Source organism: Anopheles stephensi, chromosome 3, assembly GCF_013141755.1.
Source record: "Anopheles stephensi strain Indian chromosome 3, UCI_ANSTEP_V1.0, whole genome shotgun sequence".
NCBI lineage: Eukaryota > Metazoa > Arthropoda > Insecta > Diptera > Culicidae > Anopheles > Anopheles stephensi.
In genome coordinates, this window is record NC_050203.1 from 71,066,584 (window position 1) to 71,092,343 (window position 25,760).

The window sequence follows — 25,760 nt, forward strand, 5'->3', positions numbered from 1 at the left end:
TACTACCATCTGACCTCTTAACCGTCTTCAATTTATTAAAGATCCTCTCACACGTACTTCTTAAGAAACACTACAACATAAAAACTCGACACAAAAAACTTTGATATAAAAAAGTGTATATACTTTTATTTTGCCGTATCCGAGGGAAGAAGTATCGCCTCGCATGGATTGCTTCACGTTCCCCACACTCGTTTACCGACTGTTGGGTAAGTCTACATAATTTTGGCTATTTGCTTATGTTTGTTACTCCATCTTACACTATCCTCCACACACCGCTCCTCTCATACACGATACGCTTGTTTGCGAATGTTTAGTTGATGTATTGTCAGCCTAAATGCCACCAAACGAAAAAAGAAAACACAGTAGAAAAAGCTAATAAAATAGTACGCTCGCACTTAAGCATATACCGGAAGATGCATCTTGAGGAGTAGGTGTAGTGAATACCGATTAAAGAAGTATTGCATGGAATATTTGGTTTCCTTTAAACTATGATACTGTGCTACAACTTAGGCTAACTGATTTACTCCTCTTTGCACAGATTACCCTACAACACGGCGTGATCACACCCGATGATACGCGATGGAAGATATGAATGAAGGGAAGAAAAGCTAAAATCTTGTAAGGGAATTAAAAGCAAATAATGGATAGTTTTCCACCCAACTACAACTTACTAGTGCCTGACGATGAGTTGAGTGTAGTTTTTTGCTGTGTCACAAAAACTTTGGTTTAGATTCGTTTTTTTTTTTTTTGTTCTCTTTACCTCTCCACGTGCGCCATTCGCGCGCTTAACTGTCGAAGCAAAAGTCGTAATTTTCCGGCTCGGGCGGAATCGCCGGTGGATCCTTGGAAATGTCCACCCCTTCCGTGTCGAGCAGCCGAAGCTTAATTTCCATCGAAAGCAGCGTTTCAAAGTCTTCCTCCTGCTGCTTGCTCGTCATCGGTTGGCCGAGCAGTGCGTTGATCCCGTCCGTCCAGTAGTTAAAGGTGGCCTCATCCGGTGCGATAAAGTCTAGCGTCGGTTGCTCGCTGCTTTCGGGCACGAGTGAAAAGCCGAGCGGTGTGGATGCTTTCTTCGAGCGCATCTCCTTCATGTGGGGACACTCTTTCCCCACGAGCATTTGGCGTATGTCGATGACGGCCAGCTTGTTCGACAGCTCTTCCAGCGTCGGGACCGTCTTTTCGTCACAGTCACCGTAGTGGATTACCTTGTGGTTGGGCGAAAGCCGCACGTACCAATACTTGTCCCGTTCGCGCTTACCGCCCGAGTATTTGCAGAAGCGTGTGCCGACGATCAGATACCCGAGCCGCTGCTCCTTGATGAGGGCCCTTATTTCGGGCGTGATTTTCTTCTTCAAGCTCACTATGGCGGACGCCGTCGATTCGCACTCTTCGCGCGAGGTACGCTCCTGCTGGCGCAGCGTCGTGATGGTGTTGTACGTGAACGTGTGTATCTTTGCCTTGAAGTCTTCCAAGCTTGCCGGCCGGCCCACGATGCTCCGCACAATCTGTTCCCGTACGACCGAGAACACCTTTACGAAATCTTCCGTCGTGGCGCGCATATCCTTCCACGTTTTGTTCAGCACCACGATGCAGATGCAGAAAAACTCCTCGAATGGATGGTCGTGCGTGAAAAACATGGGATAGAACTCTTGGCCCTGCTCGGAGGGCGATTCGCCGATGCGGAAAATGTCACACAGCACCTTCACCAGCTCGATGCTGGTGCGCCCGAACGGACACTCGTGCTCGTCCGCCCGGCAGCTGTTCTCGTGCACCACCTTCGTGTAGCTTTGCGTGTAGTTGCGCGCGAAGTAGATCATGCAATCGAGCGCCAGCGTTCCGGGCGGTGTTTCGAAGAAATCCTGCGCCGGATTTATGTCACACTTGAAGCCCAGCTTCTTGTAGTGGCTCGAGTAGGAGGAACCGTGCTGGCGTCGGGCCGTTACGTCCGGCATCGGGTCGACACCGTCCGCCTCGAACGCGATACGCCGCAGTTCCTTTATTTTCTCCTGCGCGTCCTGGTCCTGCACGTCCATCGCGGTTTTCATGCGCTGCTCCAGCAATCCCAGCGTGAGCGTTTGCAACACGTACAGCTGGTGTGCCATTTCGGCACCCATCGAGGGCGTGATGACGCTGTTAATCACGCTCCGGTAATGTTTCGAGCCAAGCGTCGCCGCCAGCAAACGTCTCTTCGCATCGTCCGCCTTGATGAACAGCGCATTCAGAAGGGCGATCGCATTCTGCTGCACCTGCGTTCGGGTAGCATCGCGCAGTAGCTTCAACAACGATTCCAGCGGGATTTCTTTCTCCACCAGCGAATACTTATTGCTGCTCTGCACAATGTTCTCCAGGATGGACAAGGCCGATTGAATAATTTCCGGCTTCGAGGGCGTGTTTATGAACGCCACATTGCGCATAATGAACGAGGGTTCGAGAATGTCCCACGAGATCGTACCGTGCTCCATCAGCTGGACGAACGAGCAGAGCGATAGGTTCAGGATGCGTTCTTCACACTCTTGATCTTCAATCAGCGCGATGATTAGCCGCAATCCTTGTTCCTTGATAAACTCCAACGCAAACGTGTTGTCCGCACTCAGCACCTGCAGTTCCTTCAGTTCCGCCACCTTCTCGTCGTCGGTACCGCTACGCAACTTTTCCAGTATGTCGTTGGTCGTTTTCGATGGTGAAAAGCGCAGCTTCAGCACCGTCCCATTTTTCACCTCGTTCCGGTTCTTCTCCGTCACGTAGTTGATGCCATCGAACTGCAGGGCGTAGCTCTCCGCATCCGGTATGCCCCACGAGCTGCACAGGTTCTGTATGATCGCACTGAGCGGTTGCCGCTGGTCGAATTCGATCAGCTGCGGGTACATCTGTGGCGTGTTGTCCACGTACTCGACCGCAATCTTCACGATGTGACTATCCTTGATCGCTGGCATTTTGCTGTGTTTCGGCAACATCTATCTGCTGCGCTGAAGGCTGGCACACCCCGTTTCCTTTTCTGGCACACCGAACCCCCCTTTGCAGCGGGTGTGCTGACGCTTTACGGAAGGAAAATAAGCTGTGTAAAACGGAGAAACTGTTTATTAAGAGAAAGTGACACTTTATACGCCGGATCTATTACCAGACGGGATGGAAAATTCGAAGGGCGTGATGCAGCGAATGCCTGATACTTTATCTCCCGAGCGATACGAACATGTATTCGGTGCTTTTGGTGTCACTTTTTTTAAGCCAATCAAGCCCCTTTGCTAATCACAACAGTTCACACTGGGAGTGTCAGTGGTCATCACGTTTGACAGTTTACAAACAATAGGATTGATAAGATTAAAAATTATTATTCTAAAAAAAATATTGCTGAATAAATCAACCTTACGACAGAATGAGACACTGCATTTCACTGCAAAATTCCTAAACCAACCTTAAAATGTATAAACTATTTTTGTTGTGGGAAATTCGGAGCAATTTCGGAGCACATTGGGCATGCGACCTCCCGAACCTGGACAAAGCCTGCTCACGTTTCTAACCCATCTGACAGCTGTCAAAACTGTTGGACGCGAAATAGAAAAAAGAATTCAGCTTCGGAGTGCGGCATCGAATTTCGATTGATATTGAAACAAAAAGGCTAATAATTACCAATCCTGCCCTTCTGTATCGGTAAAAGTAACATTCCTGAAGTAAACGCAGCATCTAAAACAACTCTGTAAGTGGGTATATCGCTTGGCGTTCGTATTTTTCACCCGTCCCAAACACTTCACTATGGCTGCCGGTGATGCTTTTTTTTCGCTCTCCCGCAAGCAGCACAGTCCCATCAACAACAGCACTACCTGGTGCCAGTGTTTCAAGCGCGTCATAAAACCTGTGCTATTTTCTTTCAGTAATGCGTCGTAAAGCAAGCGGCAGTGTAAGTACGCCGGAAAAATCGACCCCGCGTCGTTCCACGCGAGGCCGTGTCCGGCGTTCACCGTCGAAATCGCCCGAACCGGAACCGGACACAGATGAACGGGAGTACGGCGCTACTGCTAGTGCGCAGGATGAGGAGAAAAACAGTAGCTCGGAGGAGGAAACCACCAGCCGTAAGGGGGGTGCGAGAGGTCGTGGAGCCCGCGGCAGGAGTACACCGTCACGGCGCAAAACGGACGATACACCGCCACCGTCCCGCACCCGGCGCAACAGTCGCCGGGAGAAGGAAACGCAGGAAGAGCTACCCCCCCAGCCGGATGTGCCCGGAGTAGAGGAAAATGGAGCAGAAAGTAAGGTGGAACAGGTCGAGCAGCCTGATGCAGTTGACACCGCGACGGCGGAAGAGGTGATGGAACCGATTCCGGAGGAGACTGCCGAAGAGCTGCAATCGTCCGACACGGTGAACGAACAAAACGTCGTTCAGGACGAACAAGACGGAAGCGAAACGGTACGTGGCGACGAAACAGAGCACGAGGAACGGAACGAAAGTTCACCTGCACCGCGCGAGGATTCGGCACCAGCACCGAAAGCAACAGAAGAAACCACCGTAGAAAAGGTAAGTCATACAAATGGAGATGAAGAGGAAAAGGTCGATGAGGAAACAGATAAAGGCAACGACAGGCACACTGTAAATGAACCGGAAGATGCTCGCGATGATAGCAAAGCAGTCGTTAACAGTCGTTCTCGAACAAGGCAAGAAAGCGAATCCAACGAAAGTGGACCAGAAGAAGAGCAAAGGGAGGATGAAGAGGATAAGGAGGATCCGGGAGCGGCAAAAAGAAATGATCGCCACACGCCACAGGAACGCGATGCACCGGCGGAAGAATCTATGGATGTAGACGGTGCCGCGTCCGGCACAGATGAGGAAGTGAAGGATGCTGATTCAAGCGATAAACCACAGTGCGATGATGCTGTCGAACCGGACGATCGCTCAAAGAAAGACTCAGCTACAGCACAGCCGGATCCGACCGAGGGTGACGGTTCATCACCACCCGCCTCGACCAAGGATGAACAAAACGAGGAAGAGTTGGAAGCGGGTGAAATAAAAGACACCGATCCGGGCGCGTCGGAATCGAACGCCAAGGAGGGCAGCCCTGTGAAGGAAGCACCACGCATACGACCGCTTCAGCGCAAACGTCGTTGGCTTTCGTCAAAGAGCGGCGACAGCAAACCGGCCGTCATTACCATATCGACGGATTCGTTGAAAAATATTATTTCCGACGTGAAGCCCGTCCCGCTGGCTGATGTTAAACTGGAATCCTCGTCGGAACCGGAAGGTGCAGATGAAGCGGCTAGTGCGGATGAGAATGAGAAGGATCGTACCAAGCGCAAGCTTCGCGAATCGAACGAATCGTCCACACAGCCACAGCAACCATTGCCCCAGCGACGCCGTGTATCGAAATCAGCAGAAAAGGAAAACATCGCAATCGAAGGAGCCGACGGCGACACGAATGGTGATTCAACGGCGGTGGTGCCGGCGAAACAGAAGCCGGTGGTAGCTGACAAGATAGCGTTGTCCCGCAAGATTAGCATCGTAAGCGACGATGGAAGTACGGTCGGAACGACGGCACCGGTCGTACGACCGCCGAGCCCCGCCAAGCATCTTACGAGCAATATATTATACATTACGAACCTGGTCCGACCGTTCACTGTGCTGCAGCTGAAGGGTTTGCTGGCGCGTACCGGCAAAATCATGGAGAACGGGTTCTGGATCGATAAAATCAAATCGAAATGCTACGTCAAGTACGAAACGGAAGAGTAAGTGTCTCGTGCTGCGTCGTTTGTTTGTTGCGAACGTGTTCTATTACACCCTTTTTTTATCTTTAAAAAAACAGTGAAGCGACAGAAACAAGACACGCACTTCACGGCATCCGTTGGCCCGTTTCGAATCCCAAGTGTTTGGTAGTGGATTTCGGTAGCGAGGAAGCGATGGATAAGGCCATTCTTTCGACGCTTGAGGATGGTGCTCTTCGCGCCACTATGGAAGGCACGAAGGAAGGCAAAGAGTTCGGATGGTCGCGCGATGCTGTGAAAAAGGAGGAGGTAAGCGAGGCTTCCCTTCACGAAGCAGAACGTTTGAAATAACTTGTACCCTGGTCATCCACAGACTGTGCGTCGTGTACGTGAATGGGATCTTGGCAAGAAGGATGCCTTTGATCCGGAACGGGATGGCAGAGGAGGAGCAGCGCGGGAGCGTGAGGGTGCTGGATTGGCTGACAAGGACAAGATGGCGGCGGACCGGACAGGGCGGGATCGGGAGCGTGGACGGGAGACGGAGGAAGGACAGCGTGATGGACGAGGAAACCGACCCGATGGAGCGCCAGGAGATCGAAGCTTGGAACGGAAACGATCAACGGAACGTGAATTTGGACGGGAAAGAAGACGCAGTACCAGTGTGTCACCAGGTAAGAGCGATCTTTAAGCGTGCTTTATTTTATTGCAACCCTACATCATGCCAACCAGAATCATTAATAAGTAAAATTAGGTAAATAGGTAATACTCTCCGTGCCGGCTAGCCACTCACTCACTACGTTTAAACTCACTTACCTCGTATTATCTCACTCAACCCGATATGTAATTCACGAGTGAAAAATACATAGTGAGTGAAAACGTATTGAGTGAGTTAGAAAGTAGTGAGTCGACATGGAGAGTTAAATCACCAATGAGTTATTTAACTCATGAGTGAGTTAGAACGCAGTGCGTGAGTCGTCACGGAGAATTAAATCACAAGTGGGTTGAAATAACTCTTCGTGATGATTTAAATCATTTGATTCGTTCGTAAGATTTAAGTCATTCACTCATTCTGGCTCAATTTGTTAATCCACTACTGCGTAGATAGGCCGAAAGCTGAGACTCTCACCAATCGTGAAATATTTCAAACTTACCCTAGACACAAACCGCACGAATATTAATGCCTTTCACTCAAAATAAACACTTTTTTTGCAGCGCGAAAATTCAAAAAGAAGGAAAACGAACCTCCGATAAGGCTGCTAGATGATTTGTTCAGAAAAACGAAAACCACGCCATGCATATACTGGTTGCCGCTCACCACTGAACAGGTAAGCCTGCCATCGAAACATTTATATCAATGAAAATGTACTAATATCGTTTTTTTTTTCCATTTTCCATTTGAAAACAGATCGCTGTAAAGGAAGAGCAACGGCGTAAGAATATGGCCGAACACCAGCGCCGTCTAGAGGAACAGCGCAAGCAGGAGGAAGAGCGCGAGCGCGAACGGAAGCGCGAACGGGAACGGCGCGACCGGGAACGGGAGCGTGAACGCGAACGGGATCGTGAGCGTGATCGCGAACGTGACCGTGATCGCCGCCGGTCGCGCTCCCGGGAACGCAGCCGTGGTGACGATGGTGGCAGTGGTAGCCGGCGCAGGCACAGATAAGCACATTTTACAATTTAGCCTTCTTCTTCTTCTCATTTTTTAAACATCAAAACCATTATCCCTGCCGGCTTACACGAGCGCCTAACACACACACACACACAACAACAACAAAAAAATTAGAAGCGAAACAGTGGGGAGGAGAAGAGGAAGAACAAAGGCGGAAATGCAATTTCGAAAAAGGGATTTGGTTTTGTATAAGTCAGTATGTAAGGAGGTAACCATAGTCGTGGCGAAAAGGCCTTTTCATTCTAAAGGCTTCGCGAGTATAAAAAAGGCCGATCAAGAAACATTGGCCGATGCACACAAGAAGGAAAGCAGCGAGTAGCAGATAAGCACTATACCTTTATGTTTTCTGCCTCTTATTTGCATCCACATCAGTGTGTGTGTGTACGTGTGTACGTGTGTATGAGTGTGTGGGAAGTTTCTTCCCTTATTTTGAAAATATGGCTAATAATCATCAGTGGAACTACAAAAGGACTACTGTACGGATAGATGATCTCTCTTTCCTATCCGATCCGACTCACGTGTTCAGTTCAATGCTCCTGTTACATTGACCCTGCACCGTAAACAATACTGTTTATTGTATTAATTAATAATAGCCTATTAGTTTGTAGTACAGTTGACGCAGACTTACAACAGAGGGCATCAGCAAAGCAGAGATTATTCCATTCATTCATCGATCCGCCTGCGTTCTCTCTTGCACCTTCTCCTCCCTTTTCTTCACCTGAACCGTTACACGTTAGGGAAGGTCGCTAGATGAGATGTAGCAACAAATTGAATTCTAAACCCTTTTTGTCATATTTCGTAATATTTCGACCGGGAGCAAATGTCCCAGCGAGCGATCCGGTGGCTCCGGTGATTTACTCTATCTTCTAACACAACAAAACCAAATCACCACGAAAAAAGAAACAAACCCTAGCAAAAAGGGAATTTAAAAGATAGGTTCCACGGCCCCGTAACACAGGAATGTTAACGGTTTTGACTAATGACTCATCCTAGGATCGCTCTATGATACTGTTGACCGCTCCAAATGCTCCACAATGTTTTAGAGATACAAAGGCCGCCACAAAGGGTGGTACCGGTAAACGTGTTTTGTTCACGAAGGCAGCAGGGTCAATTCGACCAAATTTGCCCCCTCACCCCACCCTCATTTTTCATCGACATCCGACACATCGCCCCGGGTGTGCCCCGTCTCCAGCTTCGTCACGAGCGTGTGGATTAATGTGGTAAATTGCGGCAGTAAACGGTTTCTTACTGATCGACACTACGATACTCACTTTTCATTGTTCTATTTTCCTCCATCAGAGACGTCGTTGTATCAAAAGGGATCCATCCATCCGTCAGGCTTCTGCTAGGCATGCTCTGCATCGGGTGTCTACATATTCACTTCAGTTTCGGAAGTACATCAGTAAAGATTTCCTGATCGCCTTGATGAGCGTGTACGACACATCGAGTGTGAATCCAAAGAAATTTATTGTTTCCCCCCCGTCAACAACTACAAATTGCTGTCGTCTTAGGGCATCACCGTCACTGGTTGTGGGCACCACACGACCCCGCTAAACCCCGGGAAAAAGACCCCGGCCGGACATTATCCTTTAGCTCGATGATATGGCAAAACGTTGCACCACTGGGCGCATGCCATTCTAAGTGTGTATGTGTGTCCTTTTCCGGGAAAGAATTTGAACTGTAAAAAAAACACACACACACACGCAAAAATTGCATGATGAAATACACGTTTTACTATCAAGAAATTTTATTTCTTCTATTGCTCACGTTGAAAGAACAATTACGCTGCCTCGCTTGTGTGAGAAGACCGGCACACACACACTCCGAATGTCGGATTTTCATCTCGGCGAACGATCTTTCTACGATAAATGTTTCCATTCGGCCCTTTTCCATCTTTGAATCTACGCTTAACAGGTTCGTTTGCCAAGTTTTAAGTGTTTGCATCGGTTTTAAAAAATACATTTGGTTCCAGTTCTCTCTCTTGCTCTCTCTCTCTCTCTTTCTACTAGGACACACAGGTTCCGCTTGCGCTAGTAGTGTTGTAAGCTTCTCCTGAGCTCAATGGCAGTAGTTGCACTTTGGATGGCACTTGATTCCGTTGATGCCGCACCGACAGCCACCGGTCGTATCACCTTTGCCGGCCGGTCCCCACCGATGGCCACGCGTTACCCAGCAGATTTCCGTCTTGCACATGGAGCACTTGAGCCAATCGCAGCCCCATTTCTTCATAACTATCACCTGAAAATTTGAAAGTGCCAATAACGGTTAACAGGGAAAGACTGTTAATGGGTAGGAAAGCCCACATATCCTTCTCACCTGACAGGTTGGGCAGTTAAGTGCTTCCCCTTTCTCGATCATCTCCTGCAGCATTGCTTTGGTGCGTCGCGCTTCTAAGTTAGTATCACAGTCACTGTTCATGCGGTCCTGGTACTGCTTACAATCGAGCCCATCATGTATAACCTGCGTGTGTGTGTGTGTGGGTAATATGGCACCTTGTTGAGAAGGGGGAATTTTGGTTCGAAAGTTACGGTGACCTACCCGACACGTCAGACAGTTAACGATCCTGCAGACGGGACACTTGAACTGGTTCACATTATCCTCGTAGATGCACCAACCGCGACAGTTCGGCGTCCGGCAGTGGAACGTGTTGTCGATGGTGCTCTCGGCCTGCTGGATCGATTTCGCCAGATGTGCCTCGTACAGTTCCTTGCTGACAAGAGCCTTTATTTCGCGTTGCTGTAATATGTTGTTTGCACGAGGTTAAAACGGAACGTTAGCTTGAACCTGCCACTGCCTCCTTACCTGTATAACACTTTCACAGCTGTACACGGCGTCACTGTACGGGCAACGTATTGCGGCGTCCTCGCTGTACTGGATCGTGCTGATCAGACACTGTTTGCAGAACGAATGCAGACAATCGCGCAGCACGATACCCTCGTACGGTTGGAACGCACCGAAACAGATCGGACACTCGAACGGCTCAATGTTCGCAATCAGATCCGCATTGTCGAGATTGACTAGCTCCGTGTAGTGATTGGGCGTCACTTCCGTGCCATCGTCCGGCAGCGCAAGCCCGTTGCGACCGAACCGCACTGCGGGTGCTTTGTCGCCGGACGAGCTTTTCAGCAGCACCGCCCGCACGATGGGACTGGCCGTCGTTATGATGGGCCGTTCCGGTTTCACCATACCGCTCGAGTTGGGATTAAAGTTGTCCACACCCCGGTACTGGCTGCGGGTAATGTTGGGACTCCGGTGCGTGGCCAGCGCTGTCATCACGATACGGTTCTGCTCCGGCACCTGGATGTGATCCGGTCGTAGCAGATCACTGGTGCGTGGCTTTGGAACGGGGGCAGGTGTAGGTTGTTGGGGTGGTGTTAGCATTGTTGCCGGATGTTTGCCGGCAGCGATCGTTTTGTGTTCTTCGTGCAGAATGTTAAATATATCCGAGGACTTCCGATTGGACGAGATCCGGTTCAGATCGTTGCGTGTTTCGAGCGGTGGGTTTCTTAGCTGCACGTGTACCGTCGGTTCTTTCGTCTTACGGCCCGGTGCTAGCGGTGGTTGCTGGTCCAGGTAGCGTGTTAAATCTTCCGGTGTGACCGTAATCTGCTCGACTGGCGAGTGAGATTTGTAGCGCGTGGGTCGTGCCTCGGAACAGGCCGCACATCCGGGTCGATCGAGTGGGTTAATCAGTGTGCAGACTGGACAGGCCCATCCAGCAGTCTCACTGTTGGTGGGTGTTTCCTTCACAGTAGCTTCACTGTTTGGCTTTGTAATCGATCCTCTTGGTGATGGTGTTGGTAGGGCTGTTGCTCCTGGAAAACCATTTTTTTAGTCGAGAGAGCCACAAATACTACTACTGAAGGGAACTTACCAAGAACGGTATCATCGTTCTGCGTGTCTGAATGCTCACCATCCGATTCGGAGGAAACGGCCAGAAGCTTTATCTCGGCACTGCTGAAGTTTTGTTGCTTCAGCAGTGGTGGCTTGTGTTCCCTAGCCGGCACAGGTGGCTGCACAATGAACACGGACAGCGTACGATCGCTCGTCTGTATGCCGTAATCGTACAGTGTCCGAGCGTCATCTTCCAGCGGTTGATCATCACAACGCCAGCGTTGCACGGCCACCGGTATCTGGTACTCGGTGCAAAGCTTAGCCTTTAGCTGGGCAAGTGTCGCGAATCCTGCCAACGTCATACGGATTGGTCCCTTGTGTGATACCTTATCGTCGATGTAAACATTAAGACTAAGGAGAGAGAGAGGGAGAGAATAATAGCAGTTTAGTGATGAAAGACTTAAACCAGATTAGGGGATCACTCGTTACTACCTTATGTCAGTCAAACTTCCGGAAGTGGTAGAGCTGGGCCGTGTAGGACTCTGTCTCGTAACCGACAGCGACACCTTCATCTTGGCAAGATCCATCGCCAACTCTGCTGCCCGATCGTGCGCTCCCTCGCCTATGGCTTGCTCCAGATTGCGCAGCAGTTTGTTTAGCGCCAGCGTACCGGTGCGGCTAATGTTGTTCGGTGCGTACAGCAGCGTGTTCCGGAATCGATCGACACCCTGCTGCGATCGGAGCTGGACGGAAAGTTGCTTCAGCTTCTCGTCGTGCTGCTGCTGCTTTTCCAGCAGCGTCTTTCGATGGCGATCCTGCAGTCTGGGCGATAGTGGAACCCCGGAAGGACGCGGAATTGAACTCGTATCGGGGTTTGGGCGCTGTCCACTGCCAGCAGCCCGCACAAACTGTTGCTCATCCATCGGTTCGTAATGCATTCCCTGTACGTCGTTCGTGAGCACAAGCGTAGATCCGGTGGTCGGAGGCTGATGGTTAATCTCCAGAACCGTCTCCGGAATCGTTCCTCGCAGACTGTCCTGATTGATGATCTTGCTCTCACTGGCGGATGGGAGCTTTGCATCACCAACATCACGTCTCGGGAACGATGTCTTCCTGATAGCTCCCGTGTTGGGCGATGCGACCGGACCTATGTCCACTGGAGTCGATTCCCTCCGCACGCTGTCCTCCGGAGGTATGAAAGGTGCTGGAGATTTACGTGCCAGTAGAGGACTTCCCATTTTCCTCGGCGGAACAGGGCTCAGGCTCTTGGTGCTGATGGGAATGCCAGATGTAAGTCCATTTTTCCGTTGCACCAACGGTGAATCTCGCTTCAGGCTGCTACTGTTCCCGCCATTACTCGGCGGTGGCTTCTGCACCACGGGATACTTCTCTGCCAGGGCTTTGGCGTTCATCGCTCGGATCATCTCGCGCAACCGTTCCTTTTCCTTCTCGAGCGCTTCCTGATCTTGCTGCTCTTTGGTTTTGGTCGAAATGGTTTCCTTTACCACGGGGGCCGGTTCGGCCAGTTCCTGCTCAACAATTGCCCCGAATCGTGCAATGCGTGCGTTACGTATCTCTTCAATATTAACTCGATCCTTCGGAGCGTAGGGCTTACCCAACACCCCATACACTGTGTCTTCCTTTTCCGTCGTAGGTTCTGGTGAAGCTAGCGGAGCAGTGGTCATCGGTCCATTGCTAACGCAGTTGCTTTCTTTCAGCTTCTGATCGTCAAACTTATTGCTACTACCACCATCACCGGCACCGTTGTGGTAACTCTCGGGAATGGCATTAAAGTTACGGTACAGTGCGCCTTGGTGGCCATCTTGATGCGTGGTACGATTCATCAGACTCTTGACACCCATCTTGGGCGACGCGAGTGGTTTCGATTGTCCGTAGCTCGGTTTTCGCTGCACCAGCGATGCCCGATCGTCACCGTTGCCTCCTACCAGCAGCGTCCCATTGGTGGCCGGTGCTGCTAGTGGCTTTGGCATAAAGTACTTCAAAACTCGCTCCGTTTTCCTATCCACATCGTCGCCATTTTGAACCGCGGGCGGTGGCGTTTGAGCTGGTTGTAGCAGCTTTTTGGCATCGGGAATGGGGCGCTTCAACGGATGGTTCGGTCTCAGCGGAGGTTCCTCGAGAATGCTGAGCTTACTGTCGTACGGTTTGATACGCTCGCACGCCTCGCAAATGATGCGCCAGTTAGGGTTTTCCAGCGTGCAGTAAGGGCACGTCCACAAGCCAAGCAAATTCTTATCGCTGCCCGTTTTCGCCAGCCCATTTGAGGATGAGCATTGTGTCTGACTTTCGGGACCATTCGTTGTAGGTTGCGATGGGATGGGTTTCTCACTAGTCGAAGCAGTAACACCTGCAACCGATTGGTTGGTGGACGTGTTTGTTGCCGACACGGGAGGCACAGTAGGTGTAGTGTCCAGCCCGAAATAGTCCCGCCTCGCAACGAACGAACTGCTCACCGTGACCTTTCCTGCCACCGGAACGCTTGTCGCTTCGAACTTTGATATCAGTTCCTTGGTGGATTTCTGCTTATCGCCCGTTTGTTGTCCTTCCGAGGACTGCGTTTTATCCGCACCATTGCACCGGTACTCGTTGTGAACGATTTCGGCTGCCTCTCGATCAAGCTCACTGATGCTAGGTATTCCGATGGCCGAATGTCGCTTCTCCGCATCGCGCTCCCGCCTCTTCGTATCGTCCGACTTTTCCGTAATCTTGGCAAACAGATTAAACTTCCCAACGCCACTGGAAAGCGAAGACGAGGGGCTACCGGTACTGTTGGAGTGCGTACCGGAACCCTGCTCCTGATGCAACATCGAGTTTCTACAATATCCCACCTCGGGAAGATCATCACCGCCATCCTTGCCGTGCTTCCCATTGCCAGCTTTCCGTTTGTCGATCGTTTTCAGAATAATGTCTCGCTTGAACGGGAGCGAACTTTCCTGCTGCCGGATGCCGGATATTGGCCGTTTGTACCAGGGTCTCGGGGAGATTGGCGATGTTGGTGGTTGGAGCTGTTGTTGTGCCGGTTGTCCACCGCTCGATTTCGCACTTGCCATCGCTTCCGCGTAAAGATAGTCGTGGATTGGGGAGCGTGTTCCGTTCGCTCGGTTAAACTGCTCCTCCATCTTCATCACATCGCAAGGATCGTCCGCGTTCGTCGGTGTCGGCGGTGTGTCTGGAGCTTTCGGTGCAGCTGCTGCGACTTGCGACTGCACCTTGCGGATGTTATCGATAAGCTGTTGCTTCTGCTCTTCCGTCAGCCCACCGGGAGGGGCACGTTCTTCCGCGATGTTGGGCAGTGGGGAGAGCGGTCTTATGAGCGGTAGCGGCATGATGAGCGTCGGTTCTGGGTCGGCAGCTGCCTCTTTAGTTAACAGTGACAATGGCCTTCCCTCGATGATGGCTTTGATCTCTCGGTCCTCCAGCAGGCTTGTGCTGGACGATGCTTCGTTGAGTGTTGGAGTCGTTGGTGATACCGGAGGCGCTGGTGCAGGTCGTTTCTTGCGGGACGATAGTGTCGATCCGGGGGATAGTGTTCGATAGTTGGGTGTGCACGAGCGTGTAAGGGTGCTCGTCGATGAGGATCCCGTATCGGATCGATCCAGGGACAGGGGTGGTGGTGGTGGAGCTCGTCTCTTACCCTTGACGTGCACGTACGCACCGGCACGACGATCCTTGGAGCTATCACTAACCGTTCGTCGATGTCGTCGATCGGCTGCACCTGACTCCTGCCGATCAGCCCCGCTCTCGACGGCGCTAGATGCGCTTGTCTTCGTTCCACTCGCGGCTGGCAAACTAAGATCCGCATACACCGTGCGCTGATTGTCCCGGGTGAGTGTTGCGTCCCGCTGATCTCTCACCGGACTCTCCCGGAGACTTGCAAACAATCGATACTTCTTGCGCAACGTCAGCTCGTACTTACGATCAAGCTCCCGTGCACGATCCCGCTCCGAGCAGCGTCTCTTATAGCTATCCGTGTACGGTCCCGGCTGTATCGTGCGCCGAATGTCCGGGTTACCCTTAGCGATCACCGCCTCGTAACAGTTCGGCGGCACAAAGGCGAACCCGTTGGTGGCTGTGCTGAGTATGCTGTCACAGCTCGAACTCTTCGAAAGGTTGTTGCAATCAATCACCGGTCCAGGGCTCGGCGAGGAGCTGTGCGTACCATTGCTGGCCGACTGACTAACACTGTCGCCGGTGGTCGTGCCGTTGGAGTTCTTGCTGCCCGTACTGTCGATCGTGCGTCGACTCGCGATCGTACCACTTCCGCCCGGTGCCGAACTTTCTTCCGACAGGGAGGAGGTCCGTCCTATGCTAGGGGCAGCAGCCGACTGGGAACCGAGCTGCTGTCGTCGCGCATTTCGATCGTGCAGTTCCGGTGTGACGGCCGAACCGCTGGCACTGCGTGCAAGTACCCGTGACTCATCCCGTCGGAACCAGCGGAAGAATGACTGAAAGCCGCCACCGGTAGAGGACGTCGTGGTCGTGGCAGAGCTGCTGCTGATGCCGGCACCGTTGCTTCCCGCCGGGGCCGAACCGCGGGAGTCAGGAACATTTTTGGACTAAAAATAACAGAACGGAACGTGAAATTCGAGAAAAGGAAGTCACATAAAGTGTGGCGGTGTCAGATTGTTATGCCGGGTGGAAATCACTGCCAACACAGAACAGAAAACGCATTATGGAGTTTTGTGATTCGTTAGCTCTGATGGGAGGCGACACAAATAGAACGACTCCAGGGCGCCATTTCCATGGAGCGATGATGAGTGTAAATTGAACGGATTTGTAATGCACTTCGTACTAATTCGACCTACCTGCACCGACGACTTCTTCAACTTGACCCGTCCGGCTTCTGCCTTGGTCCCGGCGTACGCGTTCACAAGCACTTTGGCACCACCATCGGATTGGCGGTTCATATTACACGCGAATCCGTCACTCTGTCGGGTGTCCTCTTCGACGAATCAAAGAGGTGCATTATTCTATTAAACCACACTCACACTCACACACACACACACTCGCCGGCAGCCCTCTTGAGACACGGACTTTCCGTGATGGGATTCTGGTGCGGTACGGTACGGTCGATTACGTCAATTTGGGGTGGTTGCTGGTCCGGGGCGCATCAATCAGCTCTCGTCGAGACGTTCCTTAGCGAGTTCTAGCCACGGGAAGAGAACCATACAAAATGCATCAATTTATGGGGCCATCTTGTGTGACGATGAAAATTTGTGACTAATAACTCAACCTCTCCGGTGTAACCCCTGAGAGGGGGAATGATCTCTCGTGGGTTATGGCGACGTGTGCTAAATTTACAACTGATCTTTCGCAGCAATATTTGCACCACTTACAAAGCGATCAAACTGTAACGCAAACGATCCACGTCGAGGGTCGTCGTACAGTGCCGCGTTGCGAGTGATTTATGACCCAACCGAACGTGGAGGGCAACGGTTTTCCAGCGTTTAAAACCCGCTTCCAGAACCGCGGGTCGGTATTTGGCCTAAGCTTTCATATCCTGAATCATCGCGATCATGATGATGCACGTCAGCACATGCGAGAATCCGGGTAAGCGTAAAAATGATGGCGCATACCGAATGCCGTCGTAAACACATGCTTTAAACCCGGTAACATGCGACACAGTGCGGGCCATGGGAAAAACTCTGCCGGCTGCAGTTGGGTTGGTTGGTTGGTTGCAGGCACACGAAGAAAATGAAATGAAAAAATCTCCACCACACCGCCGACAGACGAGGTCGAGGTTTCGTCTAACTACACCGATTGCATTCGGATGCCGCGAAGGACTAACGACGTCTCCGACGACGACGGCACCAACGACAAACGGGCGACAATGTTTAATTATAAATTACCAAATGCAGGGATTTTAGCTGTTTTCCGTATCTTTTCCCCCATTCCCGGAGATCCGAGAACTGGCGTACTTGTTGTTGGGGCGTTTGCTTTGCTTTGGAGAAAGAAGCAAGTTGCTTGTTCGGTTTGCGTGCAGACATTCTAGTTGCTGTGACAAATATGTTAATGCTTCGGCGGTTTAAGAAAAATCGGCTCTCTCTCCGCTTTAATTTCATTCCACAATAAATTTACACCGCAATCACACTTTACGGCTTATAAATGGTTTCCGATTTGTACGGGCGACGTAGCAAAACGATGGAAATTTATTTGTTCAACGGCCAAATCTTTGCGGGCAAGGGCAAAACCGGCCCCATCAGTTTACCAGATAAACAAACACAAAATGGCCACCGTAATGTTCGGGTTGAGTGCAATTTTCCATAAACAAACGCTTTCCGCGCGATACTTGACGAATGCTGGTGCCTGTGTAGCGTACCTGGTGAAGGCCACGAGCAATGTTTGAATGCCGCTTCCCGTGATGCTGATGATGATTTGATGTCATTCAAGCGAAAGCAAACTATTCGAACGTTAGAGGGAGTAGCAGACAGCCCGTGTTAGTGGTCCAGTGGTCGGCAAAGTTGGGGCGGTCTGGTGGCCGAGGCGATAACGGCGCCGGTCTTCGGGGCGGCAGGACCGGGGTTTAAATCCCATCACAGACCGCCTCCCCGTACGCAGGGCTGACTACTTTGCTACGGGTAAAACCAAATCACAGAAAGCCAGAAATGGCAGGCCGAGACCTCTCGAGGTTGTAGTGCCAAGGAAGAAGAGAGATGGTCCGCAAAGTTTTTAACAGCAGAGCTTAACACCTTAAAGTGTGAGTCCCCAGGAAGTGATTTCTGACTCAGTCCTACTTATAAAACAACTAAACCTCAGACAAGACGGCATGGTTTGAGAAGTTGGTATGACTACCAGTATTCTTGCTTATATGAAGCGACGACCGATGTCTAATGACTCGAAGCCTCTGTAAGCGTACCAATTAACCAACCAAGGTTTTGCGGCAAAATTGAAAGACTTCGCGGCACTTGAATCTTCTTCAATATGTAGGTTATAGTGAGGAGTGATCAAGAACATACCGGACAATCCAGTTATAGTCGATTCAATAGAAAGTCTACCCTTAACCCTTACAGCTTATAGACATTTCGACCTCGTCATAATTCGAAGCTACACTTCAGAAATCCATTTACTTACTGACCCCTGGATTAGTGCATCGTAGTACATGTAAACAGTGATCTTTACGCATCCCGAAAACACTCGAAGCAAACCTATATCGGAACCGATCGCCGGGAATTGTGTTTAGCATTGCCGACGGCGTGCAAATGGATGAATTACAGCTGGTGTGTCTGGCTGTGTGGCTTCATTTCAACCCTGCACAGCTTATGCATTCCAAGGGTAACTATTATTGTAAAATAGTTCGATCGCGCATTTCTCAATTTGCGGCCAACCGTTGATGGCAAACAGTTGGTTGTGGTGCATGTATTTTTAACGAACCTCCGGGGGAAATAGAATTGCATTTCGACACCCGGAACTGGCGCAATTGAGAAGGAGAAACTACACGATGATCACACTTGAGTTACGGTAATGGTTTGTTGGTTAAAACCAATAATTATCCTACCTTAAAGATGCGCTTAACTCATCCCATCATTACACCAATACACCCCACGGGAGGTTCCGTTCGAATATTCCATGCCCTAGCTGAAATTAGCTGACATCGACAAACACCCTCCAAGGACGTGAGAATGGAACTAGAACCTAGTTCAACTGTGTGTGTGTGTGGGATGAAATATCAACCGGGAACTTGTGTCTTCTCCCTCCTCAAGGAGGCTACTCCATCGGCACCTTGTTAGCCGTCTGTCCCCTTCTGTGTGGCAATTAAAATCACACCATCCCCTTAGCGGGCACACGATCGTCGCTGGGATGCATTAGAACGGAATGTGGCTACGTAGCCAAATGAAAAGTGAACGCCATAAAACTAAACGCATCCAGCTATTCCTTGGGTGCTGTGGGAGGCGAGCTGGCAAGACCGGGAGGTCACCTCGCGTTGACAGTTTCACATTCGTTTCCTGGTATTAGAAGTGCAGTTGAGTTTTTTGGGGAGGTTTGAGTGTGTGTGGAGGTTGCGATAGGAATCAGATTTTATGATAGTTGCAGCTAAAGTGCAACAGAACCAGAGTGTCTTGAGTGTGTCTGGATGTCTTGGGGACGTCATCAGGGAAAAACCTGCTAATCCTAATGATAGTAAATAGTTCAATGTTTAAAAGCATCATAGAGGTAGAATCTTTGGGGACCATCTTCTAGAATTCAATCTAGATCCTGGCTTACGCTGATGATATAGGTTTGAGGCTCTCCTATGTAGCAGAAGCTTACCAAAGCGAGCGAGCGGCACTAAACCTCGGGCTGGAGATTAACGAGGCGAAAACCAAAATGATGCGGCCCTGCTAACAAACACTGATTTACGCAGTGATGATGTACAGATAGGTGACCGCATCTTCGAAGTCGTCCAAAACTTTCTCCTATCTGGGGTCAAAAGTAGTGACTGTGGTGACGGACGAACCTGGAACTGTGTTGGAACATTTGCAGTCCCAGTAATCACATACGCCTCTGAGACATGGACTCTGCCTAAACCCCTTCTTAGTGGCGTTTGAAAGGAAGATGCTCAAAAGGATTCCCAGCCCCGTATGTGTGGAAGGACAATGGAGGAGCTACGATGACGAGCTTTAAGATCTCACCATCGTGCAGCGAATTGCCAGGCACAATAATCTCCGGGGGTTAATCACGTCATGAGAATGACACCGGACGACCCAGCCCGTAAAGTCCCTGTTAGGCCGTCCACACGGAAAGAGGAGGCGTGGTAGGTCCAAACTTAGATGAAGTGATGGCGTTGATGGCGTCTGCCAGAACGGCTGGGATGATAGATTCAGTGGTGTGTGGTCGCGTCATGTGAATGACACAGACCAGTGAACTCCCTTGGCACGAAGAGAATAAGATGTCTTCAGGACATACCGGTACCGACCGGAAGGCCCTAAGTAAACGGTTAACCAAAAAACCAAAACCGCAAATGTGTGTGTGTACATAACCACGTCTAATTGCTAAACTCAGGCACACAACATTGCGATACTTGAGACGACCAGCCTACGCAAATCCACAATCCCATGCAGATCAGCCTACCACCCTAGGGAAAGAGGTTAATAGCCGTGAAGAGTAAACATCCCCAGCTGCTTTCCCGTCATGAGTGCGCACACACAAAACACACTATAACTATGATTTACACGCCGTCGTCTCAGTCACGCCGGAGACGACGGCAGCATCAAGCAATTACTCAAACCCGAGCGTGACGGGCTACCGTTTCCGTTCAATATATTAATATAATTTGATGTCATCACGCCCGGCCCGTCCAGCACGGCTCTTCACGGCTGGAAAATTGCACCGAACGCACACTGCAGAAGGATTGCATGCAGCAAAAACATGCACCACAAGCCGGTGCCGGTTGCATCCGGTGCGTGCGTTTTGGTGGAGCAAGGGAACCAGTCGGTTTGTACCAGAGCAGCGTACAGGATAAATGACGTTTAAATTACCATGCCACTGGAATCCGTTGGCGGAAGCCGTGAAAGTCGATCAGGCAGCAAGACATTTGCGGTTAGCGAGCAAAGCAGCCTGACGATCGTGCCTGCCCGGCGATGCATTTAAAAATAATTTTTTGCCCATCGACGTGATTGCGCCTCTCCCCGTGCATTCTGGCATGTTGAATTAGCAAAGCCGGCATTGTTCAGCACCGACTTCTCAGCGCCAGGTTTCGGTTGTGGCCTGTGACAAGAAGTGTACTGTGACTTTGAAAACAACCATTCACGATCGCGTGTATGATCCACTAGCGGTGACTAAGATGCTATATATCACTTACATAGACGTAGTAGGCTTTGACACTTTCGACTGCGGATGATTCAAACCGGTGATCTTGAACCGAAGCTTGCAAATAGTTCATGGTGTGTGGCGCTCGACTACAAGCTATAGTTGATATTTGATCCTCACGCACATATCGCGTTGTTCGGCTGTTGTTTGATCGGACCGACAAGAAATAAACACTCACTTGCGCAAGAGAAGGATGTGTTCGCCAATCACTCGAGACATCAACAAAGAATCGCGGCGGAAAATGCTGCGGCTAGTAAGAAGGTAAGGTATAAAAACTGTCACTTCCAACCGTTGCGATTGTCACAAGACGGAAGCATTTAGAGAGATTGAAATAAAATCCATCCGTCCGTTTATTGCACCGCACAGCACAACACACCCGCTACGAAGATCAGGACCGGGCGCACGTCACATACGAGAAGATGTTTCGTTTACTTTGTCATCGGCCGAGCCGTTGCGTTGATTTTTCCTCCCCTCCCAGGCGGAAAGCAACGGGGGGCAACTACTGGGTTTACACACACACACACACACGGGGGAAATTTACGCCACTTTTGACGCACATATTGCCATTGCCACTCACTTGCACAAAGCCAACGCGGACGAAAATACAAGCTATCCGGTGCTGGTTTTTATCCCGGGATGAAGAATTCGCTACGGATGGACGGACTGAGAGTGTATTCACCTTGGGGGGGATTTTTTTTGCAGTATATCGAACCACTAGCACTTTGCGAGCACGTTTTACTTAGTACACTTTATTAGTACAAAATGGCGAACAAATGTTGCAAGATCGGGGAAGGGATAGTCCTAAGAGTTTCTTGAGCAATTAAAACACACACGCACGCTACACACGAAACTCAAGCGCGACGACACAACCGGTACGACCGAGACCGTAAGGACCATTCCGACGGCGTGGTCGAATCGCGACTAGGCCGGTTGCGCGAAGCGTCTTACTGGCGAGTCCCTCGTGCCCTCGACAGCGAGACACATCGTGCAAGCGAAGGAAAAATTATAAATACTACACCGAACCGACAAGCACGAACTGTGAAAAGCCGAGAAAACGGCCGCAAAACTGGGACTGGGAAACTACCCGAGGCAATAATACCTAAGACTCTAACCACTTATATACGTGCTTTGCGGGTGTTGAATGTGGGCAAGCCAAAACGTGGGGCCTATGTGAACCGCCGGCTGGCTTGCCGTCAGTTTTTGGGGTGTTTGCAGATTTTTTTTTTTGCTGGTTTGCAGTTACAGTTCCTTCTCAGTAGCGTTTGAGGTTATGTTTATCGGTGCGATCGCTGGCGAACTTTAAAGTCAGCAATCCATCGTCAGCGGAATTAAATTCGCATGGAGGTTTGTTGAAATTGTGTCCGGTTTGGGGAGGTTTAGCGAGTGCAAGAAATGGAGCTGTTCCTATATAGACCTCCCCAAGAAAAAATTACCAACAGAGAACATCGATCAAGACACAGTCGAGTAGCTACTGAGCATAACGTCATCAAACAACGGCGGGATGTGCTTCTTTCTCGATCACCATCTCAAGGGAAGCTCTTTATGTTGCAGAACAACACACAAAAAAAAACAGTCTCGAGTTCGTTGACAACATCTTTAGCAACTAATAACATCATCGACGTGGGGCCAGTCGCCCGATGCAGTCGACGTCGCTCGGTCCCGCATGACGGGCTGCACAGTGCACAGCACCAGAGAGACGCACGGCCGGTCATTTCGCAAATTGGTCACCATTAATAACAATAAAGGTAATGGTTTCATAACTTTCGTGTAGTCTCAGACCGATCGCAACAACGGCTTCATTCCCTTCAGTCGTGTGTAGGAGTTAAATAATGGCCATCTTGTGACGTTATATGCCTGTGATCGGTGATGCTTTCGTGTCCCATCGCGATCGTGACGAGTTTAGTTTCATCACACACACACACTGTGAGAATGTTGCAAGAAGCTTAAGTTTTCCTAGAAAATGTGATCCATTTCCGACCGTCCCTTACCACAGGATGCATGCCGCCAACCCATCCATCAGCAGCTGACATGGGGACGGTAACATTCGGGATTGCTGCCGTTTCGTGCTGCCAAATTGCCGGGTGTAGAAGAATCTTAAATTCCGGTCGGATGGAGAAATGGTTTGAGACAAAAATAGGATCCTCAGCGTGGTCCCCCCAATTTTCCCATGACTCCCTGTCCGTTCCATCCCCTGGCAACGCAACGTATTAAAATTGCACTCTAAGACTCTTTCGCACGATAGATGGATAGATTACGGCTAAGCCTGCCCATCCAACGCGCTACACAAATCGGAACCAGTTGATGAGGTCAGTAATGGAAAAGAATCAATGAAGATACTTCACCCGATCTTCCTCCCATGCCTGAAGCAACACTGAACCTTGCGCCATGACTGTGACAGATGGTCAATTAACGGTACGACATGGCACGATCGAGAGCAAAGGAAAAATTGTTCCTCCCGCCAATAAAGAGCAGCGTAGGGACCATCGAAGCGAAGATGGTCTGTTTAATGGGTGTGTGTGTGTGTGTGTGTGTGTGTTTGTTTTTTTGCCCCCTTCGCGATCTCAAGGCAGCGTAGCACAATAAAAACAAATGATCGAGCGCCACGATCGTAAAAGACCATGCGTCGCCATTGCCAAACTCAACAATTTTGGGGGAAATCCCGCATGACTTTCCACGCCGTACTCTGCTAATTCCTGGCGGGTGGGGGAATGGAGTGTCGCGTCAGTAATGCGTATGATTAATCGCATTCAATTAATCTTTCCTGTCCGACAAAAGTGGCAACCGATCGAACGAAATGTCACATGTGTCGGTATTGGAAATATTGAGCAATTCGGGCTCCCGGTGTACGTTTCGAAATAGAGGGTTAAAAATAAACAACATATTCTCCAAACAGCCAAGACAAGTGTGCGAAAAGTGTCTATATCCCACATGGTTGTTACGGTCCATCTCCAAAAGACCACATGCTGCGTTCTAGTTGTCTGTCAGGCGACAGCTTCTCAATGGGCCCTATTTAAGTCCGACCAGTGCCTCCATCTACGCGGTAGTTCCACCGATCGAGACAGAACACGGCTGTCGGTGTGTTGGTACGCGGACCACTAATTGTCCGTAACTGAGACACGAGATTCGATCTATTCAAAGTACACTCAATTGCACACGTTCATTTATTACGCGCGCTTCACGCGGTGTCGATCGGTGTCAAATGGCGGAACGCGTACGATCGTTCGTCGAGATTGAGGTTCAATCAGTAAGGGGTGCACATTTTCCTTCCTGTTCTACGCATTGGCGACGAGCCGAAGTGGGGACCCCACTCGACCCAAACGGGTCGAGTTAACCCGTTGCACACCGCACTACCAAAATTTCGCGCGAGTCAAATTTTCCGTTACATTAGAATTTCTGCTCACACTCCCACCCCGGGTTTACATCCCCACTTTCAATTTCCACCGCACATGTCAGTCGCACCACTGTCCAGATCTTTGCGGGAGGTCGCCAAATTGTAAACAGTTCGTTAAGCCGGTGTACGCCAAATGCTGCGAAAAGAATGCCAATCGGCCTATGGCAGCCAGAATATAAATTTAGCGATCGCGGGAGAGACACAACCTTTCAGCGCGCTGAGTAATGGGGCCCTCCCGCCTGCTATCGCAAACCGGAGGATTTCACGACTAAGCACTTCCAAAAACCTTTCCTCCAGATTTGAACTATCACCTACCGGGTCGAGATCGGCCAGACGGACATACGGACACAGACGCGCTCGCGCGCACACACTACTGACGGCGATCTATTTCCCGATTTTTGTGGAGCACGATCCGCGAGCACGCGATCCTCCGTCGTTGGATGCTGTAGAGAAACTAACAGCGAGCGGATCCGTGAATGGTTGCCGGTCTTTGAGACGTTGCGTTGGGTTTAGAGTGCGCGCATGCTTGTGTGTGGCTGTGCGTATCATAAAGGCAAGCGCCACCATCGCTGAAAGTGTGTGTGTTCGATCGCAATCGCGGTTTTGATCGGCGGTTTGCTGTTTTTTTTTTATTTGTTTTTCACCACCCCTCGTTCGAGCTACCTCCTTCCTTCAGACCGCGATCGTGTTCCGCATTGCACGGGAGAGGCTCTGGTTAGGTGATTGTGATCTGGAATGGGAGTAGCAGTGTGGCATTGTTCCTTTGTGCGGTAAAGCATTGGGTGTTGGGAAAAATAAGCACACTGGAGATACACAGCTTCAATATTAAATTGATTTTTTGAATTTTGCATATCAAAATTAACATTAAGGTAAAACAAATAAAGCAAGAGAATAAAGGATAAAATAATATTTAAATATATGCTGGATATCAAGATCAGAATTGATGCCGGACCTGGGATGCTAGGTAGGAGACAGCGCTCCAATCACCACAGATAAGGTCTGTCATTGGAATACCCCTGCCATTGGCTCCTTGTACTAAGCACTTTCGACAAGATCTCTTGGGCTAGGCCCCTTGAACTGGACCCATTGGAGCAGGGCCTTGGAATGGGACTTGGCCCCTTGGACTAGGTCTCATGGACTGGTCCCCTAGGAGCATACCCTTTGGAGTAGGTCCCTTGGACATATCCTGGATCCCTTGAAGCTGGGCCTTTAAATTTACCCCTTGGACTAGGCCCCTTATAAAAGGCCCTTTGGAACAGGCCCGTTGAAGTAAGCCCCTTGGAGCAGGTTACTTGGAGCATGCCACAAGGACTAAGCCCTGCTCCAAGGGATCCAAAAAGCTCCAAAATCTACTTGAAACAACACTTATTA

At 50.3% G+C, this 25,760-nt stretch overlaps 3 protein-coding genes across 7 annotated transcripts; 1 reads left to right on the forward strand and 2 right to left on the reverse strand.

Moving 5' to 3' along the window:
* Positions 1-99: 99 nt before the first annotated feature.
* Positions 100-3,268, reverse strand: LOC118512591 (engulfment and cell motility protein 1). The gene is made up of 2 exons (XM_036057230.1): positions 3,119-3,268; positions 100-3,055 (listed from the first exon to the last, which is right to left on the reverse strand). The coding sequence occupies exon 2, from the start codon at positions 2,952-2,954 to the stop codon at positions 786-788; it is 2,169 nt and encodes a 722-aa protein (XP_035913123.1). The 5' UTR covers positions 2,955-3,055; positions 3,119-3,268; the 3' UTR covers positions 100-785.
* A 256-nt stretch (positions 3,269-3,524) lies between these two features.
* LOC118512594 (apoptotic chromatin condensation inducer in the nucleus) lies at positions 3,525-9,102 on the forward strand. Its single transcript, XM_036057247.1, has 7 exons — positions 3,525-3,694; positions 3,870-5,712; positions 5,790-5,997; positions 6,062-6,359; positions 6,901-7,013; positions 7,094-8,577; positions 8,657-9,102. The coding sequence occupies exons 2-6, from the start codon at positions 3,872-3,874 to the stop codon at positions 7,349-7,351; spliced, it is 2,718 nt and encodes a 905-aa protein (XP_035913140.1). The 5' UTR covers positions 3,525-3,694; positions 3,870-3,871; the 3' UTR covers positions 7,352-8,577; positions 8,657-9,102.
* On the reverse strand, positions 9,083-25,193 carry LOC118512592. Of its 5 annotated transcripts, XM_036057233.1 has the most exons (9): positions 24,705-25,193; positions 20,991-21,248; positions 16,018-16,358; positions 11,684-15,768; positions 11,232-11,602; positions 10,160-11,172; positions 9,896-10,093; positions 9,674-9,817; positions 9,416-9,595 (listed from the first exon to the last, which is right to left on the reverse strand). In XM_036057233.1, the coding sequence occupies exons 3-9, from the start codon at positions 16,117-16,119 to the stop codon at positions 9,416-9,418; spliced, it is 6,093 nt and encodes a 2,030-aa protein (XP_035913126.1). In that variant the 5' UTR covers positions 16,120-16,358; positions 20,991-21,248; positions 24,705-25,193. The 5 variants fall into 5 exon arrangements, with proteins under 5 accessions (XP_035913129.1, XP_035913126.1, XP_035913127.1 ...); XM_036057236.1 differs by lacking the exon at positions 24,705-25,193 and having other exon boundaries at positions 9,083-9,595; positions 20,991-21,977; XM_036057234.1 differs by lacking the exon at positions 20,991-21,248.
* Positions 25,194-25,760: the final 567 nt, after the last annotated feature.